Source organism: Talpa occidentalis, unplaced genomic scaffold, assembly GCF_014898055.3.
Source record: "Talpa occidentalis isolate TD23 unplaced genomic scaffold, MPIMG_talOcc4v2.1 talOcc4.5, whole genome shotgun sequence".
NCBI lineage: Eukaryota > Metazoa > Chordata > Mammalia > Eulipotyphla > Talpidae > Talpa > Talpa occidentalis.
In genome coordinates this window covers 121,644,672-121,665,981 of record NW_023604861.1, presented here as the reverse complement: position 1 = coordinate 121,665,981, position 21,310 = coordinate 121,644,672, and the positions used below count along the sequence as shown (strand labels likewise).

The 21,310-nt window shown below is 39.0% G+C and overlaps 1 protein-coding gene across 8 annotated transcripts in view; it reads left to right on the top strand.

The window, feature by feature from the left end:
- The window catches only part of BIRC6 (baculoviral IAP repeat containing 6), a 180,431-nt gene that overhangs the window by 6,673 nt on the left and 152,448 nt on the right, over positions 1 to 21,310 (top strand). For all 8 annotated transcript variants that reach the window (XR_008554114.1, XM_037528256.2, XM_037528253.2 and 5 more), the window contains exons 2-3: positions 15,717 to 15,898; positions 18,976 to 19,113. Coding sequence is in view for 7 of the 8 variants with exons in the window: in XM_037528256.2 (XP_037384153.1) it covers positions 15,717 to 15,898; positions 18,976 to 19,113 (320 nt within the window). In the remaining variant the exon portion in view is untranslated. The remainder of the gene's footprint in view (positions 1 to 15,716; positions 15,899 to 18,975; positions 19,114 to 21,310) is intronic.

Sequence of the window (21,310 nt, the reverse complement as noted above, 5' to 3'; positions counted from 1 at the left end):
AAGAGGATCCCTGATTTTGGAAACAAATGGCTTAGGTTAAGAACCTAGTTTCAGGGCCATCCCGGTAGCTCTGTCACCACTACTGCCTGCGTTTTATCCCTGGTCAGGGATCTAACCCACATATGGCGCAGGAGACCTTTCCTATGTCTGCCTGCTGCTCTCCTTAGTGTATTTCAGTAGATCTACCTGTTCTGCTCCCCGCTCTATCTCATGTGGATTCTTTCACCCCCTGTACCTCTGGCCTATACCACAGTTCTTCTATGCAAAAAATAAGAAAAGAACCTAGTCTCCCCCCTCCCCCATTTAGCTCTGTAATCTTGACTAAATTACTTAATATTTTTGTTCATTTCGCAAATGGGGATTATAATAATACTGTGATGATTAAGAGTAAGATACTTCGAACACTGTTTACTATTGAATACTATTTACTGTTACTACTTAAAAGTATTTCTTACTGGCTTGTCAATCTCTGTAAATGCTTTTTTTTTTTTGAAAAAAGATACACTTATTATTTATTCATGCAAGAACTGGGGTGTAGGCCAGAGATGCCAGGAGTGAGAGGATTGACCAGAGACAGAGTGGTGAGCACATCGGGCAGATCTACTAAAATACACTGCTGAGGGGAGCAGGGGACTACAGGAGAGATCTGCTGTGCCATGTGTGTTAGCTCCCTGGCCAGGGGATCAAAATCCTGCAGCAGTGGTTGGCAATGGCTCGATAGTGAAGTGACCCCCTGTAAATACTCTTTTAAAAAAACCCTGAAGCTGGGCCTCCCTGGTGGCGCAAGGGATTAATCACAGCACTGTGAAGCTATCTGCAGCTGGCCAGGGAGCTGCCCACATGGCGCTACAGACCTCTCCTCTCTTGCCCACTGCTCTCCTCAACAGTGTATTAACAGTCTGCCTGCCTGTTCTGTTACCCACTCTGTCTCTGGTGAACCCTCTCACCCCCTACTCCCCCCACATCTCTGGCCTGTACCCCAGTTCTTGTATGCATACATAAATAAACCTTTAAAAAATAAATTTTTTTAAAAGCACTGGGTACAGTCAGAAGCGCAGGAGGGTGAGAGAATTCACCAGAGCCAGAGCGGGGAGCAGAACAGGCAGACTGACGAAGTACACTGCTGAGGGGAGCAGTGGGCGCGGCAGGAGAGGTCTGTGTGCCGTGTGGGACCCTCACCTGCAGCTAGGGATCGAACCAGTGCTGCAGAGGCTGCGGGCAACTTGGCAGCCTAGCTAGCGTTCAACTTCTGCGCCACCGGGTAGGCCCCCCAAAAATAAATTTTATAATTAAACTCAATACTTTTGGCTAGAGGTGGAAAGTATTTTTTCTTACAACTTTTGATGGGCATGCGTTAGTTTGGATAAAATGGAAACTCTTCCTGTAGCTATTTTGGAAATTGGTAATAATTCCTATTTCCTGACTAATATTAGTACATACAGCCTTAATACTCTCAGTTCTGTGAACCATAATAAACACAGAATAGAGTTGGGATTTCAATAACCCTATAATCTAGTTGTTATGGGGAGGAGTCGGTGAGAGGATTCACCAGAGACAGAGTGGGCAGCAGAACAGGTGGATCTACTGAAATACACTGTTGAGGGAGGAGCAGGGGAGACAGGAGAGGTCTGCTGTGCCATGTGGGTTAGCTCCCTGGCTGAAGATAGCTTGATAGGGCTGACACTTTAATCCATGTACCACCAGGGAGGTCTCAAGGTTATCAGTACTTTACTTTTTACATTTACGTCCCAGCTGTTCCTAACTATGGAATGCTCAAAGATGGTTTTACCCTACTAGAGATTTCATTTCTTTGTTTTGGTAGTTTTAGATTTATTTTTTTTTATTATTATTTTTTTTAATAGAGGCATGTTTTATTTATTTATTTGTTTGGTTGTTTGTTTGTTTTGTTTATACAAGCACTGGGTACAGTCAGAAGCGTGGGAGGGTGAGAGAATTCACCAGAGCCAGAGCGGGAGCAGAGCAGGCAGAAGGACCGAAGTACACTGCTGAGGGGAGCAGCGGGCGGCAGGAAAGGTCTGCGCGCCATGTGGGACCCTCCTCTGGTGGCCGGGGAGCAGCCGGGGATCGAACTGGCGCCGCAGAGGCTGCGGGCAGCTTCGCAACCCAACGCTCAACTGCTGCGCCACCGGGAGGCCCTAGTTTTAGATTTATTGAAAGACAGTGTAAGAGTTCCAATTCTGGAGCTAAACAGCTTTAGCTAAACCTTTTTTATTTTTTTTAAAGATTTATTTATTTATACAAGGATTGGTTACAGTCAGAAGTGCGGGAGGGTGAGAGAATTCACCAGAGCGGGGAGCAGAACAGGCAGACAGACGAAATACACTGCTGAGGGGAGCAGCGGGCGGCAGGAGAGGTCTGCGCGCCGTGTGGGACCCTCGCCCGGCAGCTGGGGATAGAACTGGCACTGCAGAGGCTGCGGGCAGCCTCGTAGCCCAGCGCTAAACAGCTGCGCCACCGGTGAGGCCCCTTTAGCTAAATCTTTATTCTGTTCTTATAAGTTTATAAAATAAAGGTTAATAGTTTTATTATGTAACAGTTGTCAGAATTAAAATGACTATGTAAAAGCATGTAGAACAGAATTCTATAAACACTTGTTTTTTATTGTGTTTTTATTCTTGTTTTGGTGGCTACTTGCTGAATGGAGTAGATGTTTTTGCTACAGATACTCTGTTGATACTACAGTATTTTCTTCCACTTTTCCATCTTTGTGGAAATGTGACTGGTTGAAATCTAATAGATTTATAAGAGAAATAGTTTTTGAACTAAAGGAACTAATTTTAACTGATTTTGGACTTGAAATGTTAAGAGTAAGATGATGTGTGAAGGCTGCTTGATTGGTAATCATTTACACATATTGAACATGTGCTTTAGACATGGTGTCACATATTTAAGGCAGTATTTTGGCCTTCGAATGCTTGCTTGGTGATGTTTTTAGGTAAATAATTTTAGCATGTCATAGGTACTAGGACATAGATGTGCAAAATGCTGTGTGAATAGATTGAGGGAAGTTTCCTCAACTGGAGGGAAAGAAAAGACTTCTCCGAAAAGATTACATTTATCATCAGTTTTGAAAGATGAGATAGTGTAGGACATGGTTGTCTTAAAAAAAAAACATGGTGAATTCAAGGAACAAGAGAAAGTTTGTGGGGGAAGTTATTTGGGATTTAGGGTGTTGGGGATGGTTAGAATGCATGTTGAGAGATAGGTGAGAACAAGATCATAATATGTTTTCCTAAGAAGTTTGGTCTTGATTTCAACAGTTAGGAGCTCTTGTATGTTATGGCATGATCAGATTTGTTTTTCAAAAGATAAAGCTATTACCCAGGTCTGAGAAATGATGAGAGTCTTGTATAGTTAAGTTAGTTTGAAATGTTGGAGCAACATAATTTGGTGAATGTGCAGTATGAGAGGAGCTGACCAGGGGGAAAGTTACCCATAGTTTTCTACTTTGGCTAACTGGAGGAATGGTGTTTATTAGCTTTGTTGGAGAAGACTGGGGAACAAGAGGGAGGTAGTGATTTCATTTCTGCAGTGTGAATTTTTTTTTTAAAGATTTATTTATTTATTTATACAAGCACTGGGTACAGTCAGAAGCACGGGAGGGTGAGAGAATTCACCAGAGCCAGAGTGGGGAGCAGAGCAGGCAGAAGGACCGGAGTACACTGCTGAGGGGAGCAGCGGGCGGCAGGAGAGGTCTGCGCGCCATGTGGGACCCTCCTCCGGTGGCCAGGGATCGAACCGGCACTGCAGAGGCTGCGGGCAGCCTCGCAACCCAGCACTCAACTGCTGCGCCACCGGGGAGGCCCTGTAGTGTGAATTTTGAGATTCTGAAAGGACTTCCAGGTAGAGATGCCCAGGATTCATTTGGAAATTCAGGACTGAAACTTTAAGATTTGGAAATACAAATTTGAAAGGCACTGACATTTTTAGAAAAAGTCTGGTACCTAAGAATATTGACTTAAAAAAAGGCGCCGTGCTGTGACGCTGTCTGCAGCCTCTGCAGCGCTGGCTCGATCCTGGCCGACCGGCGAGGGTCCCACATGGCGTGGCAGACCTCTCTTGTTTGGCCCGCTGCTCCCCTCAGCAGTGTATTTCAGTCAGTCTGCCTGTTCTGTTCTCCACTCTGTCTCTGGTGAATCCTCTCACCCTCCTGCGCATCTGGCTTGTACCCTGGTTCTTGTATAAAAATAAATAAATCTTTAAAAAAAAATTATTGACTTAAAAAAAAAAAAGAATATTGACTTTTGAGCCACACTGAGTTCTAGTCTATGACTCACTGCTTATTAATTAGCTTCTTCCTCAGGCAAGTTATTTAATCTCTCTGTACTTCATAATTAGTACTAACTCACTGGCTTATTGGAAAGATTAAATAAAATAAACATAGATGCTGATTGACCCACCATAAGCACATAATGTTACTTTTGTATAGGTGTTTTAAATTACATCATTCACTTCAACAAGTGTTTGTCTGCCATACTGGAATAATAAATTTGAAATGTACCCTTCCTCCAAATTTGAAGAGTTTTCTAGAAGAGATGACACCCCAGCTGAGATAGAAAGAATAGTGAGTTAGCCAAATAGAGGGAACAGCTTGAGCAAGATTAGAGGCATAAAACGGGTAATATTTATTACAAGCATTTTGATATTTGAGTGTAAAGCCTGAGGAAAGGTTGTGATGAGGTGGTCTGAGGATCTTTGACTCGATCCTCCTGGATCAAGCTATGGTGCCCATATTTTTAAGTTCAAGAATTCCCACTTTAAGGTAAATATTTAGGGCCCTGTTATCATAGTGACTGTTTTTAATATCAGTTAATTGAGAAAAGATTGTAGAAAGCAACTATTTTTAAGTACGTGTTATTTTAGACTTAACTATTATCTTTGTAATTTGAAAAATACTGCAGCATATGCACCTTAGACTTTCCTCTGCTAGCTTAGCTTTTGAGATTTTTATGGGGAGAAAATCAGTTAACATCCTTCTATCTGCCCTTCAACTTCAGAATTTTTGTTGGTTTCATCTTTCTTTTTTTTTCCCTCTTTTGTCTGTGTGGATTTATTTCTGTACTCTCCATTGGGAACTTTGAGGGAACACAGGTTGAAATGTACATAGTACATACTTGTTTAACTGAAAATCTGTAGTTATAATCGTACTTAAATTGTTAAATATTTGGCCTCTGTCTTGAGGAATGTTTGCTATAACTATAGATAGAATATAAATGATAAATTCCTGTAAATACGTAAGAACAGTTGAGAGACTAGTGGGAGGTACCTCTTGAAAATGTATTGTTCTGCTCTGGCTTCAAGCAAAAGGCACCTTTAGCAGGACACTTCTGAGTTACTGTCTTTGAAATGGGCCAGTAATTCTTGCTTGGATGACTTCATCATAGAAATTCTTAGGTAAACTTCAAATATGAGGGACACAAGAAAGTTTAAGGTAAACTCCTTGGGTATAAAGAGGAGCTAATAGAGCTATAAAATAATATAGTAATTGCTACATGAAAATAGTTATGGCAAGATAGTGCTCCTGAAAACAAGTAATTGTGATCTAATTTGAGTGTGTTAAATCAGGAAATGTATTTCTGTTGGGGGGACCAACACCTCCACCCCAGACCAAAAAGATCCAAGACCCCAAGGACTAGAAAATCCCATGTCATCACCACCAAAGGGAGAATTGCTGGGAACTGAGGGTGGACTTTTAAGCAGCCAGGTTTGGTTTATAACCAGGCATGTGGGCCTTGGGGGTCCTGGTTTATTTGCTGGCTATCAGAGTGCTAAATAAACCCTTTATTAACGTTTTTGTGTGTGCCTGCAGTTGAGTCTCATTATAAGTCCCTTTTAAGTGTGCAGGGAAGAGCCCACTGTCAGGCCACCCCATTTCAAATTGGGGTAATAGTTCGAGGAGATAAATATTATGCTTACTTTGTATGAAAAATGATATTAATGTTAGAGTGAGACAGCTAGGAGTGTCTCCTTTGAGATTTATTAGGGGCACAAGGAATCTAAATCTTAATGATTTGTTTCTATACATTTAATTTAGGAAGTAGGGGAGAGAGAAACTGGAAAGATGGCACAGGGCAGTGATTCTCAGCCTTGGTTGCTTATTAGAATCATCAGGAGAGCTTTTTAAAAAATTCTTTTGTCTGGGCCCCAATCTTCTGACTTAAGTGGTCTGGAGTGGAACCCAGTCATATTCTTTATTATTATTTTTTTAACTATGTCAAGTGATTCTAATGTGCAGCTAGGTTTAGAAATTCAGACTTCTCCTAGAACGTAGACCAGTGTTGTAGCTTCTACGCTAGCTTCATAGGGCTGAGACTTAACCCCTTGCGCCACCAGGGAGGCTCAAGACCAGTGTTTTTGACAAATGCGACAGATTTCATTTGAATTGAACACTATTATATCTAGTTTAAAATTTTTTTCATTTTGGTAGGAAAAACCTTCTAAGTCACCTACTCATTGTATTTTAAATTGTATTTAGTGGCTGTATAGGTAAATATAATTGTCAGTAGGAAGGGATATTTTAAGGACGAAATTTCTATTTTGTCCTTTCAGCTACAGTCTAGTCTTGGTTTGTTGAATCAGTAAAGTGCTCTGGTACTCTTCCATCAAAGTGCCACTGTAATGAAGACGAGACCAGTGACTGTCCTGGGGACAGGAGAGGCAGGGAAAGAGGGATTAGGGAAGGCAGAGAGGTATATTGGATTTTCTGTACCAAACCAACTAGTTTGTTGCCTAAAATGTCTTTGTTTCATGTTATATTAAACTAAAGCCTTAGAATATTGCATTCTACCACATTATAGCTTAGTTTTAATATATTAAGGTCTATTAAACTGTAGAAAATGCTTTTCTTTAAAAACATTAATTGCCTGTCAGGCACTGTTGATATAGCAGTCAACAAAGTTATTGCTTTCTTAGAGGACACCATGTAGTGGCAAGAGATGTATTTCTTTTCTTTTCTTTTTTTTTTTAAAGATTTATTTATTTATTTATTTATTTATTTATTTATTTATTTATTTATTTATTTATTTATGCAAGCACTGGGTACAGTCAGAAGCGCGGGAGGGTGAGAGAATTCACCAGAGCCAGAGCGGGGAGCAGAGCAGGCAGAAGGACCGAAGTACACTGCTGAGGGGAGCAGCAGGTGCAGCAGGAGAGGTCTGCGCGCCATGTGGGACCCTCCTCCGGTGGCCGGGGAGCAGTCAGGGATCGAACTGGCACTGCAGAGGCTGCGGGCAGCTTCGCAACCCAGCGCTGAACCGCTGCACCACCAGGGAGGCCCAAGAGATGTATTTCTTTCTCTCTGTCCCTCTCTCTGTCTCTCACACACACTCACAGAGGCAAGTGGTGATAAATGCCATAAATTAGAACTGATACAAAATAACAATAGGGGCCTCCCTGGTGGCACAAGGGGTTAAGCAGCACTATGAAGCTCTCCACAGCCACCTCCTCGGCCAGGGAGCTGACCCACATAGCTCAGCAGACCTCTCCTGTCTCACCCCCTGCTCCCCTCAGCAGTGCATTTCAGTAAATATGCTGGTTCTGTTCCCCACTGTCTCTGGTGGATCCTCTCACCCTCCGCACCTCTGGGCTGTACCCCAGTTCTTGTATGCATAAATAAATCTTAAAAACAAAACCAAAATAACAATAGGTACATTTGCCCTTTGAGGTGGTCTGAATAAAGTTGAATAAAGTTGCTAATCATGTGAGATAGCATCAAAGTGGATATCCAGAGGAAGTTAGTTTGTTTACTGTAGTGTGCAAAAACAGATAGATTTTCATCATATTTGGATGGAAATTGACTTAGATTAACTTAAAAGGTACACTTTGTGAGGAATGATGAGAGGTCTGTCTGTGTGTCTGGCAGTTGCAGACATTGCTTTCTATATTAAACAAAACAATTTGTAGTTTCAAACAATTTGTAGTTTCCAGTAGAGATTTACAAGAAAGCATGTTCCAAATTGTAGAATTGTTTTATTGAGTTGTAGCTGAGTTGCTACTTTTATGAGCAACAGGAATTTATTTACTGGTGGTTAAGGGTTCTCTTGAGAAACATCAAATAGGGAAGTTATTCCCAAGTTTTATACAGCAGGTCAGACTTGTGAAGGAAGATGTATCTTCAGTGTCCAAAGATGGTTGAGAGATTTAACTGTGACAGATTGACAAATATATATGAAAAAAGCTCTGCAGTCTTGTAGGGAAGTAGGCCCTTAAAGATCAAGTCTTATCAATAGAAGTTTTTCAGTGGTGATTAAATTCTCAAAACATTTTCAGTTGATGTCAAATACTTCACTTGATGTCAAATAGTGTGAAGTAAGTGGTCTGATATAAGATTTGGATGAAGTGAATAGAGTATTGAAACTTGGAACTCTTTTTTAAAAGATTTATTTATTTATACATGCATGCATGTATACATACATACAAGCACTGGGTACAGTCAGAAGCGCGGGAGGGTGAGAGAATTCACCAGAGCCAGAGCGGGGAGCAGAGCAGGCAGAAGGACCGAAGTACACTGCTGAGGGGAGCAGCGGGCGGTAGGAGAGGTCTGCGCGCCATGTGGGACCCTCCTCCAGTGGCCGGGGAGCAGTCAGGGATCGAACCGGTGCTGCAGAGGCTGCGGGCAGCTTCACAACCCAGCGCTCAACCGCTGCGCCACCCGGGAGGCCCGGAACTTGGAACTCTTAATTTAAATAATTCTGTATCTTTCGATGAACCTCTTCCATTTTTAGGTAGATACTGCTTCTGCTGCTGGAAATAATGCATTGCATTTTATCCATTTGTTATCCTTTCTTCATGGTCTAGCCACTGAACTTTTCCAGACTTACTTTACAGAAATACTTTGGCTTTGAATAATACAGTGTACTAACACCTTTAATTAAATTGTTTTCTTTTTGGTTACTCTAATTATATTTGAAAAGTATTGTAACTTTAACTTAATAAAACTTTACTCTGTACCTCTTATTTGACTTGAATGATGCTTGTATGTAGTAAGTTTTAGTAGATTATTTTAGGTTAAGCATTGAAGTCTGATGTTATCTCAGTGGAAGTAGAATTTCATGACTTGTTTTGTCAGTTTGCAAAGGTAACATTTCTGATATTTTTGCAAGTTTTGTAGGGATGCACATGGACAGCACTTTGATAATGAGATGACTGTTAAGATGGTTACTAGAATTGATAACTAATCTTTTAATTTTTTTTAAGATTTATTTATTCATGCATACAAGAAATGGGGTACAGGCCAGATGTGTGGGAGGGCGAGAGGATTCACCAGAGACAGCAGGGAACAGAACAGGCAAACTGACTGAAATACACTGCTGAGGGGAGCAGCGGGTGAGACAGGAGAGGTCCGCTTTGTCATGTGGGATTCTCGCTGGCCGGCATCAAATCTACGCTACAGAGGCTGCCGATAGCTTCATAGCGCTGCGCCACCAGGGGAGGACTGATAACTAATCTTTTAAAAAGTTTCCTTCTGGGGAGCAGCAGAAATTTCTTAATATTTTCAAAATTATGTGTAAATCTGTCCATGTTATTCCCAGTTATCTTTCTAAAATCTGTAGTGTCAAAATTATTTATTTTGATAATTTAAAATGTCAAATATATGTCTATAGTATTTTCTTATTTTATGTTTGCAGGATATCCTCTTCCATTCCTGATATTGGTAATTGTCTTTTCTTTTCCTAGCCTTTGTTTAGTTTTGTTAATGTGACTGATCTTTTTTTTTTTTTTTGTTTTTTTTATAAAGAGATTCATTTATTTATTTATTTATACAAGCACTGGGTGCAGTCAGAAGCGCAGGAGGGTGAGAGAATTCACCAGAGCCAAGGCGGGGAGCAGAGCAGGCAGAAGGACCGAAGTACACTGCTGAGGGGAGCAGCGGGCGGCAGGAGAGGTCTGCGCGCCATGTGGGACCCTCCACCGGTGGCCGGGGAGCAGCCGGGGATCGAACCGGCGTTGCAGAGGCTGCGGGCAGCTTCGCAACCCAGCGCTCAACCGCTGCGCCACCGGGGAGGCCGTGACTGATCTTTTAAAAGAACTGTTTTTTGCATATGTTGATTTTCTCTGTTATTTGTCTATTTTCAATTTCATTGATTTCTATTTTTTTTTTAAAAATTTTGCTTGTACGGGGTTTATCTTGTTCTCATTGTTATAGTTTTCTTAGGTAGGAAACTTAGTTTATTTATTTGAGACCTTCATTACTCCAGTATAAGCATTTATTTACTACAAATTTCACGCAAACATTGCTGTAACTGGTGTAACATACTATAAATTTCCATGTAATGTTTCAGTTTTCATTTACTCAAAAATAGTTTCTGAAGTCTTTGAGAATTCTTCATTGATCTGTGCATAATTTTGAAGTATGTTATTTAGTTTCTCGTTATTTAGCTGTTTCCTGTTATACTTCTGTTACTGATTTTGACTCGAGTTTGTTAGGGTCAGAGAACATACTTTCAGTTTCATTTCTTTTATATTTGTTAAGGTATGCTTTATTACCCAGGATGTTGTTCCGTCTTCATGATTTTTCCACATGCACTTGAAAAGAATGTGTTTTCTACTGTTGATAGGTAAATATTCTAGAAATATTATTGCTTGATGGTGTTGCTCAGTTTCTCTCTTTGTCAATTTTCTGTCTACTAGTTCTGTCAGTTACTGAGAGAGGAATGAGGTCTCCGGCTATAATTATGGATGCCTGGTTCTTTCAATTCTGATAATTTTTGCTTTATGTGTTTTGAAGTTCTAATAGGTCTACATATATTTCAGATTACTTTTTCTTCTTTATGAATTGACCCCTTTGTCATGTAGTGTATTTATCTCTGGTGATTTTCTTTGTTCTGATCTTTGATGTTAATATAGTCATTTTTTTCTCTTTCATTGGCATTTGTTTGATACATCTTTTTAAAAAAGATTTATTTATTTATTTTTTATACAAGAGCTGGGGTGCAGGCCAGAGGAGTGGGAAGGTGAGAGGATTCACCAGAGACAGATTGTGAAGCAGAACAGGTGGATTAACTGAAATACACTGCTGAGTGGAGCAGTGGGAGAGTCAGGAGAAGTCTGCTGCGCCATGTGGGTTGCTCCCTGGGTGGCCTGGTAATCTAATCCGCATTGCAGAGGCTGCGGACAGTTTCACAGTGCTGCGCTTAACCCGCTGCACCACCGGAGAGACCCTGTTTGAAATATCCTTTAACCCTCCTTTTACAAGGGTGAAAGCATTTTGTAGCCATCATAGACTTGTGTGTGTGTTAGTTAATTCTGGCTTTTTTTTTTCAGAGGATTTGTTTTTATTTGCTTAAAGATTTATTTATTTATGCATTCAAGAACTGGGGTTCTGGCCAGAGGTGGTGGGGTGTGAGAGGATTCACCAGAGGCAGAGTGGGGAACAGGCAGATTGACTGAAATACACTGCTGAGGGGAGCAGCGGGTGAGTCAGGAGAGGTCTGCTGTGCCATGTGGGTATTTCCCTGGCCAGGGATTGAACTTGTGTTGCAGTGGCTGTGGATAGCTTCATAAGTTAGCTTCATAGGTTGTGTCTTAACCCCTTGCGCCACCAAGGAGGCCCAATGGCATTCTTCCAATTGGCACATTTAGGTCATTTATATTTAATATGATTGTTGATAGTAACTTAGATATTCCATTTTATTTTGTTTTACCTCTTTTTAAAAAAGATTTATTCATAAAAGAACTGGGGTACAGGCCAGAGATGCGGAGGGTAAGAGGATTCACCAGAGACAGAGTAGGGACCAGAACAGGCAGACTGAGTGAAATACACTGCTGAGGAGAGCTGCGGGCGAGACAGGAGAGGTCTGCTGTGCCATGTGGCTTAGCTCCATGGCCGGGGATCGAATGTGCTGCAGTGGCTGGGGATAGCTTCATAGATTGTGCCTTAACCCCTTGCACCACCAGGGATGTCCCTGTTTTACCTCTTTTTAACTCTCCTTTTCTCCTTTTTTAATTTAACATCTATTTTTGATTACTCATGTATTTTTTGCAGTTTGTAGGGATTACAATACAATTATTATCCCCCCTATATTAGAATCACTCTTTTACTACTTCAAGTGGAATTTAGAAACCTTTCCTCTATATTGTGCCCTCCCCCTTTTAGATTATAGTTGACTACATCTACATACATTGAAAATCCTGTCAGACAATGTGATAATTGAAAAATATTGTTTATATTTACCCAGTTATTTGCCATTTTTCTGTTGCTCTTTCTTCATTCCTGATACTTTTGAAGCAGCTTCCCTTCTGTTTGATGAACTTTCTTTTGCAGTTTTCTTGGAACAACTGGCAAAATTTCTCTTCAGTATTCTTTCATCTGAGAATCTATTTCATCTTCATTCCTGAAGGATATATTTGTTGGATATTCAGTTTTTCAGTACTTAACAAAAAAATGGTCCACTTTCTAAGAACGCCATAGTTTTTAATAATAAATGTTTTTTTATTGTAATTATTACTTGTCTGTAAGTAACATAGCCTTTTTCTCTAGTTACTTTTGAGTTTATTCTTGTAGTTTTCAGCAACTTAATGTGTCTGACTGTGAATTTTTAGCCTACTGTTTTTGTGAAGTTCCCCTGCCAGGAAGAACATTTGCCGTAGTGCAAGCCATTCGCGTCAGTCAGGGGAAGCTATGGCCTGTCACCTCTGCAGACTTTATGTTGTGTCCTAGTTTTGTAAATCAAGTGTTACTGGAACACTGCCACACTTTATTTACATATTGTCTATAACTGCTTTTGTGCTACAGTGGCAGAATTGAGTAAGTGTGAGAGAGAACATGTATCTCACCTAAAATATTTATTGTCTGATCCTTTTCACAAGTTTGCTGATCTTGGTATAGATGGAAGAAATCTGTGTTTTCCCTCTTAACATTTCTTGCTTTATATATATATTTTTACAGTTCATTCATGTAGATTTAAAGTCCTTTTTTTTTTTTTAACAACTGTCTTCTATAGAGAAATTACCATACACAGTATGGGATATGTGCAATAATTATTGCCTTTATTTAAAAACCAGAAATGGCTTTTTACCCAACTTTTCTTGAGAATATAAACATTGTTAAAGCATAATATATCTTTGTTTAAGAAGTTTCTTTTCAGACATTTTAAATTCGTAAGATGAACTGAATAGATTTCTGCTAAATAATACCAAAATGGTTTATACCAAAATGGGATTAAGTTTTTTAAAAGGTCCACTTAGGAGATTTAAATGTAACTTGTAAATTAATGCTATTTGCAGCAATGTTGAATATTAAAGCTATATGAATAAAATATAACTTGATATAATATTTGAAAAGGTATTATTTTTATTTATTTATTTTTTTTTATTCTTTTTTTAATTTTTATTTTATATATATTTTTACATCATTTTTCATTTTTGCACAATGTATGCATTTCATCTTGGTTATTTTTTTTTTTTTTTTTTAGATTTCAACTTGCACTTACTTTTTTTTTTTTTTGTGGTTTTATTATTATTTTTTTTAATCTTAAATTTTATTTTTATATTCCCCCATACAATTGCAAACGCCCCATTCTGACCCCAATCCTTCCCCTCCCGCCCCCCACCCCCAAAAAGTGTCTCTGGTTCATAGTTTTTTGTTGATTTTGATTTTCACTTTCTTATATTCATTTTCCTGGTCCCTTATTTAAGTTTTCTAGATTCCTGCTATGAGTGAGACCATCCGGTATTTTTCTTTTTCTTTTTGGCTTATTTCGCTGAGCATGATCCCTTCCAGCGCCATCCATGTTGCTGCAAATTGCATGTGTTTATCTTTTTTGAATGCTGAGTAATATTCCATGGTATATATGTACCACATCTTCTTGATCCAGTCATCTACTTTTGGGCATTTGGGTTGTTTCCAAAGCTTAGCTATTGTAAACAGTGCTGCTATAAACATAGGGGTGCAGGTGCTCTTTGGAATTGATGTTTCTGTGTCCTTTGGGTAAATACTGAAAAGGTATTATTTTTAAATAATTTTATTTATTTTAATTGAAGTAACATTAGGATCTCCCCATCAGGTATCACCACCATAGTGTACCCACCACCAAATTGTCCATAGGCGCCCCCCCCCATAGTCCATTGTACTTCCTTCTTTCTTTGTTCTTAACCCCTCCCCCAGACCCTTCCCCATTCTGGATGGTTCAGTTCTATAGTCAGTACCAACAGTTTGATTTTTTTTTAAATATCTTTTTTTTTAAAAAAAGATTTATTTATTTATGCATACAAGAACTGGGGTACAGGCGAAAGGTGTGAGGGGTGATAGGATTCACCAGAGACAGAATGGGGAGCAGAACAGGCAGATTTATTGAAATACACTGCTGAGGGAAAGCAGCGGGCAAGTCAGGAGAGGTCTGTGTGCCATATGGGTTGCTCCCTGGCCTGATTACCGCATTTTTAATAATTGTCCTAGAAATCGATAAGTAAGTTCTGGATTTATTTCCACTTATCAGCTTTTGTATCATTAAGAATTCAATGCTGGGCCTCCCCGGTGGCGCAGCGGTTGAGCGCTGGCTTGCAAAGCTGCCCGCAGCCTCTGCAGCACCGGTTCAATCCCTGGCTGCTCCCCGGCCACCGGAGGAGGGTCCCACATGGCGCGCAGACCTCTCCTGCCGCCCACTGCTCCCCTCAGCAGTGTACTTCGGTCCTTCTGCCTGCTCTGCTCCCCGCTCTGGCTCTGGTGAATTCTCTCACCCTCCCGCACTTCTGACTGTACCCAGTGCTTGTATAAATAAATAAATAAATAAATAAATAAATCTTTAAAAAACAAAAAACAAGAAACACAATTAAAAAAATAAGAATGTAATGCTAATAATACTAATACAGTATTATAAGATTATACTAATAATGTTACTAATAACGGGTGTTCCCTGGAGTCATGGTCAGAGTTTACAGAGGTATACTGGTAACAGAATTGTTTGCCTACAGAGAAGTATCTTCTCTAATGCAATAAAATTTTCAATTGATAATTTGTCCCCCCATAGCATCCTTTATACTCCTTTGATCCTTTCTTCCTCTTCTCTCCCTGTTAATCTCAGAAACCTCAACTTTATTAGTGTCTACTCGTTTTTATAAGTATTTTGCCTTGTTGAATCATCTGTTACTGTAAATGTCTGATATTTGTCATTTTGACTTCTGTAATTCCCTGCAATTCCTTTCATTTTTCTGTAAAGGGCAGTGTTTCCTCTTTCCTTGAAGTTGAGTGATACTCCATTTTTGGATCCAGTCCTCTACTATTGGGCACTCTGGTTGTTTCCTCATCCTAGCTATTGCTGCAAGTAAACATTGAGGAGCATATAATTTTTTGAGTTGATAGCTTTGTATTCTTACGGTAGATGTGTTATTTGGTCTTATTATATTCTTAGTTTTTCTTTTTAAGATTTATTTATTTATGCATACAAGAGCTGGGGTACAGACCTGCGATGCAGGGGTGAGAGGATTCACCAGAGAAAGAGTGGGGAACAGAACAGGCAGATCCGCTGAAACACACTGCTGAGGGGAGCAGGGGGCAAGCCAGGAGAGGTCTGCTGCACCATGTGGGTTGCTCCCTGGCTGGCTGGGAATTGAACTCGTGCTGCAGAGGCTGCGGATTGCTTCATAGATTGCGTCTTAATCCCTTGAGCCACCAGGGAGGCCCTGTAAACTTTTGTTTATGATGAAGTTTTAAATGAAGTATTAAAATCTTAAGTATTGAATTTTTGTTCTTTCAACAGCTAAACCAGGTGGACAGGTGAAATGTCAGTATATTTCCGCCGTGGATAAAGTTATATTTGTGGATGATTATGCAGTAGGGTGTAGGAAGGACCTTAATGGAATCTTGTTGTTAGACACTGCTCTGCAAACTCCAGTTTCAAAGCAGGATGATGTGGTTCAGCTTGAATTACCTGTTACAGAGGTAAGTTGAAATAAGTATCAATGTGCTTTTTTACTTCATTTAATCGTAGACTTGTTAGCTGTTAAATAAAAAAATAGATTTTCCTTTTAGCGAATTTTTAATGTATATATAAAATTATATATATGTTTTTGTATGTGTATTTTTATGTATATCCCTATATAAACAAATTGGTATTAATCACAACTTTGTTTAAATATTTGTCTTTCCTTTGCATAATTAAGTGAAGCTCATTGAACTGATAATTATTTTTAAAGATCTATTTATGCATGCAAGAACTGGGGATGTAGGCCAAAGGTGCAGGGGGTGAGAGGATTCACCAGAGACAGAGTGGGGAGCAGAACAGGTGAATCTACTGAAATACACTGTTGAGGGGAGCAGCTCGTGGTTCAGGAGAGGTTTGTTGTGCCATGTGGGTTAGCTCCCTGGCCAGGGATTGAAATCATGGTGCAGTGACTAGCAATACCTCGATAATACTGAGACTTTAAAACCTGTGCCACCAGGGAGACCCCATAAACTGATATATAATGTAAACTGTATAAGTTAAAGTACTCTAAAAGAGGCCCCAAATACAAAGATAGTTTCTTCCTGTAATAGTGCCGGACTGAGTTTGGCGGCAACTTTGCTGAACAGCTTCTTCAAATATCATTTCGTAGTCATAGGGAAGACCTCTCCCCTTACCATATTCCTGCCTTCCCCTCCTCCTCTTCTCTCCCTTTCCACCTGTACTTCCTTCCCTGCCTTCATTCCTTCTAGTTCTCTTTCACAAATTCTTTCACATGTACTCTTTATATTCAGCTGATTGGTTAGATTTTGGCTGCATAGCCACAGCAAGCAGAAGGAGACTGGAAATGTTCTGTATTTTTTTAATATTAAAAAATGATATTAACCATATTAAAAAAATAGGGAGGAATAAATAAATATTAGTGGGCAATCAGTAACATTTGCTATGTATCATGCCTCAAGAATCCCAGTATAAAATTTTAGACATAGGAATTTTTCTTTAGTACCACAATTTGTCACTTAATGTGAAGTAAACTGAAATTTTTTTTTTGTATTTTTGTGTATTACATGCACATTGTAATTTCAAAGTACAATTTTGAATTTATTGAATTTTGAACATCTTAAGTAATAAAAGATTGTAATGAGTGATTATTTCTGTCTTCATACCTAGTTGTTCATTATTGTTTTGCATTTGGTAGTGATACAATTAGTTGATAAAAATCAGTATAGTTTATATCCCATTTTTAGGACACAAAAGCTGTCAGTGTGTAAATTTTAAGTTCAGTGTAATTTCTTTTTTTTTTTTTTAATAGAGGCATGTTTTTATTTTATTTATTTATTATATTTGTTTGTTTGTTTTGTTTATACATGCACTGGGTACAGTCAGAAGCGCGGGAGGGTGAGAGAATTCACCAGAGCCATAGTGGGGAGCAGAGCAGGCAGAAGGACTGAAGTATACTGCTGAGGGGAGCAGCGGGTGGCAGGAGAGGTCTGCGCACCATGTGGGATCCCCCTCCGGTGGCTGGGGAGCAGCCGGGGATCGAACCGGCGCCGCAGAGGCCGCGGGCAGCTTCGCAACCCAGCGCTCAACCGCTGCGCCACCGGGGAGGCCCTGTAATTTCTTTTTAAGAATGATTTATTTATGTATATAAGAACTGGAGTACAGGCCAGAGGTGGTGGGAGTGGGGCGGTGAGAGGATTCACTAGAGACAAAGTGGGGAGCAGAACACGTAGATTGACTGAAATACGCTGCTGAAAGGAGAGCAGTAGGGGAGAGCAGTGGGCGAGACAGGAGAGGTCTGCGCCATGTGGTCACCTCCCTGACTGGGGATCGAACTGGTGCTGCAGTAGCTGTGGATTGCTTCAGAGTGCTGACGCTTAACCCTTGGGCCACCAGGGAGGCCCTCAGTGTAATACTTTTTATTCTATCTTTGTGTTGACTTAACAGATATTAGAATATATCCACTTGGATTTTATAGTATTATATCACAGTTTTTTATTGTGTCTGTATGTTAATATTGCAAGCATGTTGGTAGTAGTTTGAGTTGTGAAAATAAAAATAGTCATCTTTTCATTATCAGACTGAATCTGAGGCCATGTATAAAATCTTTAGACAGAGAATTCATCAATTTTACTTTGTGTTGAATCATTTTTCCTTTCTATATTCAAAGAATATAGAAAGAATTTAAACCAGGTGACATCTTAATAAAGCTGTACTTTAACAAAGGATGTGTGTTATAGTCTATAATGAAAGGTAGTATAAGACTTTTCAGGTTTCAAAAAGAACTACAAAATTAGAATAAATATTTGAAGATTTTTATAAAATAGACCCTCAAGTTAGTATTTTTCTTACTGTACTAATTAAAGTGCTGGGTTTTTAACTGACTTCTATTCCCTCTCCTGCTTTCCTGGCTCTTAACATTTATTACTGGATTTCTCTCTCTTTGCCTAAGTAGTTACAGTTCCTACTCTTTCTCACACAAAGATTTGTAGACTTTCTATCATCCCAAGCATCCTTTACTGCACCACATTAATTGCCTAAAGTATGGCGTTGTAGCTTTGTACAGATGTATTCTTTTCCTTATGAAAACCATAAATTTCTCTTAGGGTAACGTTGACCTTGATAATCAGTAATTAGTCATCGTCATCATTAGTATTGGTAATAATGCGCAGAACTTTTTCATATTACCTGTTGTCTTAGTGAATGCCCCCTCTTATAGTTTGAATAATTTGAGTATGTAGAGCTCTTTGATGAACTTTGTTTCTTTACAGTTTACTTCTTAGATATTTTTTCTCATGGTATCAGCTTGTCCAATTGTATCTTGATTTGGTTTATTATAACATCATTGTATTGAAACTTTATGTGGTACTACTATGAATACATTGGTTTTTGCTGATCTGTAATTTTGTAAGTCTTTCAAATCATTATTTGATTAATGATTAGATATATAAATAGCAAAAGATGGTAAGCTTTATTATATAGCGTAGAAGCAGTTCAAATTAAAATGTTGAAATAAGCATCTGAATGCAGTATATTTTCATGTGTTTAATTTTCTGTGATCATTTGTTTTATTTAGGCACAACAACTCTTATCTGCATGTTTAGAAAAGGTAGATATTTCTAGTACGGAGGGTTATGATTTGTTCATCACACAACTTAAAGATGGTTTAAAAAACACATCTCATGAGACTGCAGCAAACCACAAAGTTGCTAAGGTAAGATGTTAAGAAAAATTCCTTGTTTAAAGTTGGTAAGGGTGTTCAGAAAAAGGAACTGTTCATTGTTCATGGGACTGTAGACTGACCTGTCCCCTTTGGAAAATAGTATGGAGGTTTCTCAAAACATCAAAAATACATGTATCATATGATTAAACAATTCTGCTTCTAGCATCTACCTGAAGAATATAAAAACTCTAATTATAAGGGATGTGTGCATTACTATATTCACTGCAGCACTATTTACAATAGCAAATTATGGAAACAACAGAAGTGCCCAACAACAGATGACTAGATTAAGAAGATGTGGTAAATATTCATGATGGAAATCTACTCAGCTATAACAAAATGTGAACATGAATGGCATTTGGACAGGATTATTTTAAATGAAATAAGCCTGAGGGAGAAGGACAAATCCCAGACGATTTCACTTGTATAGAATATATAGAAACAAAGCCAAAGAACAAAATGAAAGCAAAATGAAGTCTAGAAATACGGCTGCAGAGTTAAGGCTACTAGAGAGGGAAGGTGTATGTGGGCCTAATGGTATATAATAAAGGAATATGGGTGCTTTGGTGGTAGGTGGGGCGTGGTGATGCACATCTGAGGAGGTGTGAACCTCCCCTGAATCTTATGTAGTGCCGTAAGCCAATGTTACCTCAAAAAAAAAAAAAAAAAGAGAAAGAAAGAAAGAAAGAAAGAAATGTTTAGGGTTATAATAGAAAAAATATTCCAAATTTTAGATTTTTTTCTCTTTAAAAAAAATGTGTCTATAAGTCATCTCAAAGTTGAAACTGTTTTTACTGAAGTCTGTGGGAACTATTTTGCTTACTTTGTTGCTAGTATTTCTGTGTTTGATGGCAATAAATTGGTTGAGAGGCTGATAAAAGGCTTTCTTGTTAGGTTATGAGCATGGGTGCAAAAAAAAGATGTTTTTGGAAATGGGCCCATTGGGACTTTTGTTGGTATATATTTTTAAAAGCACGACTGAGATACCTGCAGGAGATGGTGCTTTGAGTTAAACCTTGGATGTATTTCCTTCATTTCTTCTACATTTTTCTATTAAGACTTATTCCTAGATCCAACTGAAATGACTAAAATTTCTATAAGGAAGGATATAAGAAAAAAAATTTTCCTAAATATAATTCTTGAATTTATAAGTATCTTTTTTTCTTAAGTATAGTTATAATCACACTGAAATATTGTGATATACTATCTTAGTCCATTTGAGCTGCTGTAACAAAGTTCCTTTGTCTGGGTAGCTTGTAAACAACAGAAATGTATTGCTTATGTTTCTGGAGGCTGGGAAATCTAAGCACAAGATGCCAGCATGGTTGCCCAAAATTCTCCTTAACCCATGCATAAAGGCCCAACATGAATGCCTTTCTGATCCCTAGCTGGTGCATTCTCTCTGTATCCTTATGTGGTTGAAAGGGCATGGGATGTCACTGGCCCCTCTTTTAGAAATGTGCTAATCCCATTCCCTGAGGGCTTCGCCCTCATGACTTAAGTACCTTGCAAAAACCCATCAGCTAATACCATCACCTTTAGGGGTTATTATTGCAATATATGCATTTTGGGGAGCCATACATGTTCATGCCATAGTATATATGTTGCTTTGTTTCACTTAGTGTATCTTAGATATTTTTTCATACTAGTCCTCATAGATCATCTGCATTCTTCTTAACATTTATATTGAATTTTATTATGCAGATTTATCATAATTTTATTGGCCATGTTCTATTGATAGGACATGTTATTTAGTAAAATGTAAACCATACAATGAATTTCCACAGTGAGACTTTATTGTAAAGAATTTACTTCTCACCTAAGTCTGGATGAGCAAAGAAAAGAAGTTAGGGTTATCAGAACCTATAGACTAAGAGAATGGGATCTGTGGGTCTGGGACTTAAACTTAGGAGAAGCTGCTGCCCTACTGGTACCTCAGGAACTTGGAAGAGCTTGTGGAACTGAGACCAGATCTCTCAGAAGAGAGGCTACTTACCCGATGTTATTTAGTCCCCCTGTGGGAGCTCTATGAGCCTGGTTCTGGGAATACTAAAGCAAAAACAAAATAGCCACTGAAACTTAGGAAAAATATCATTTGCTCTATGTCCTTTGCTGAAACAATGATGACAACAGTGATAGGTAGTAGCAAAGAGCAAGGCTTCCTTCTTTTATCATGCTTTCTAATTTC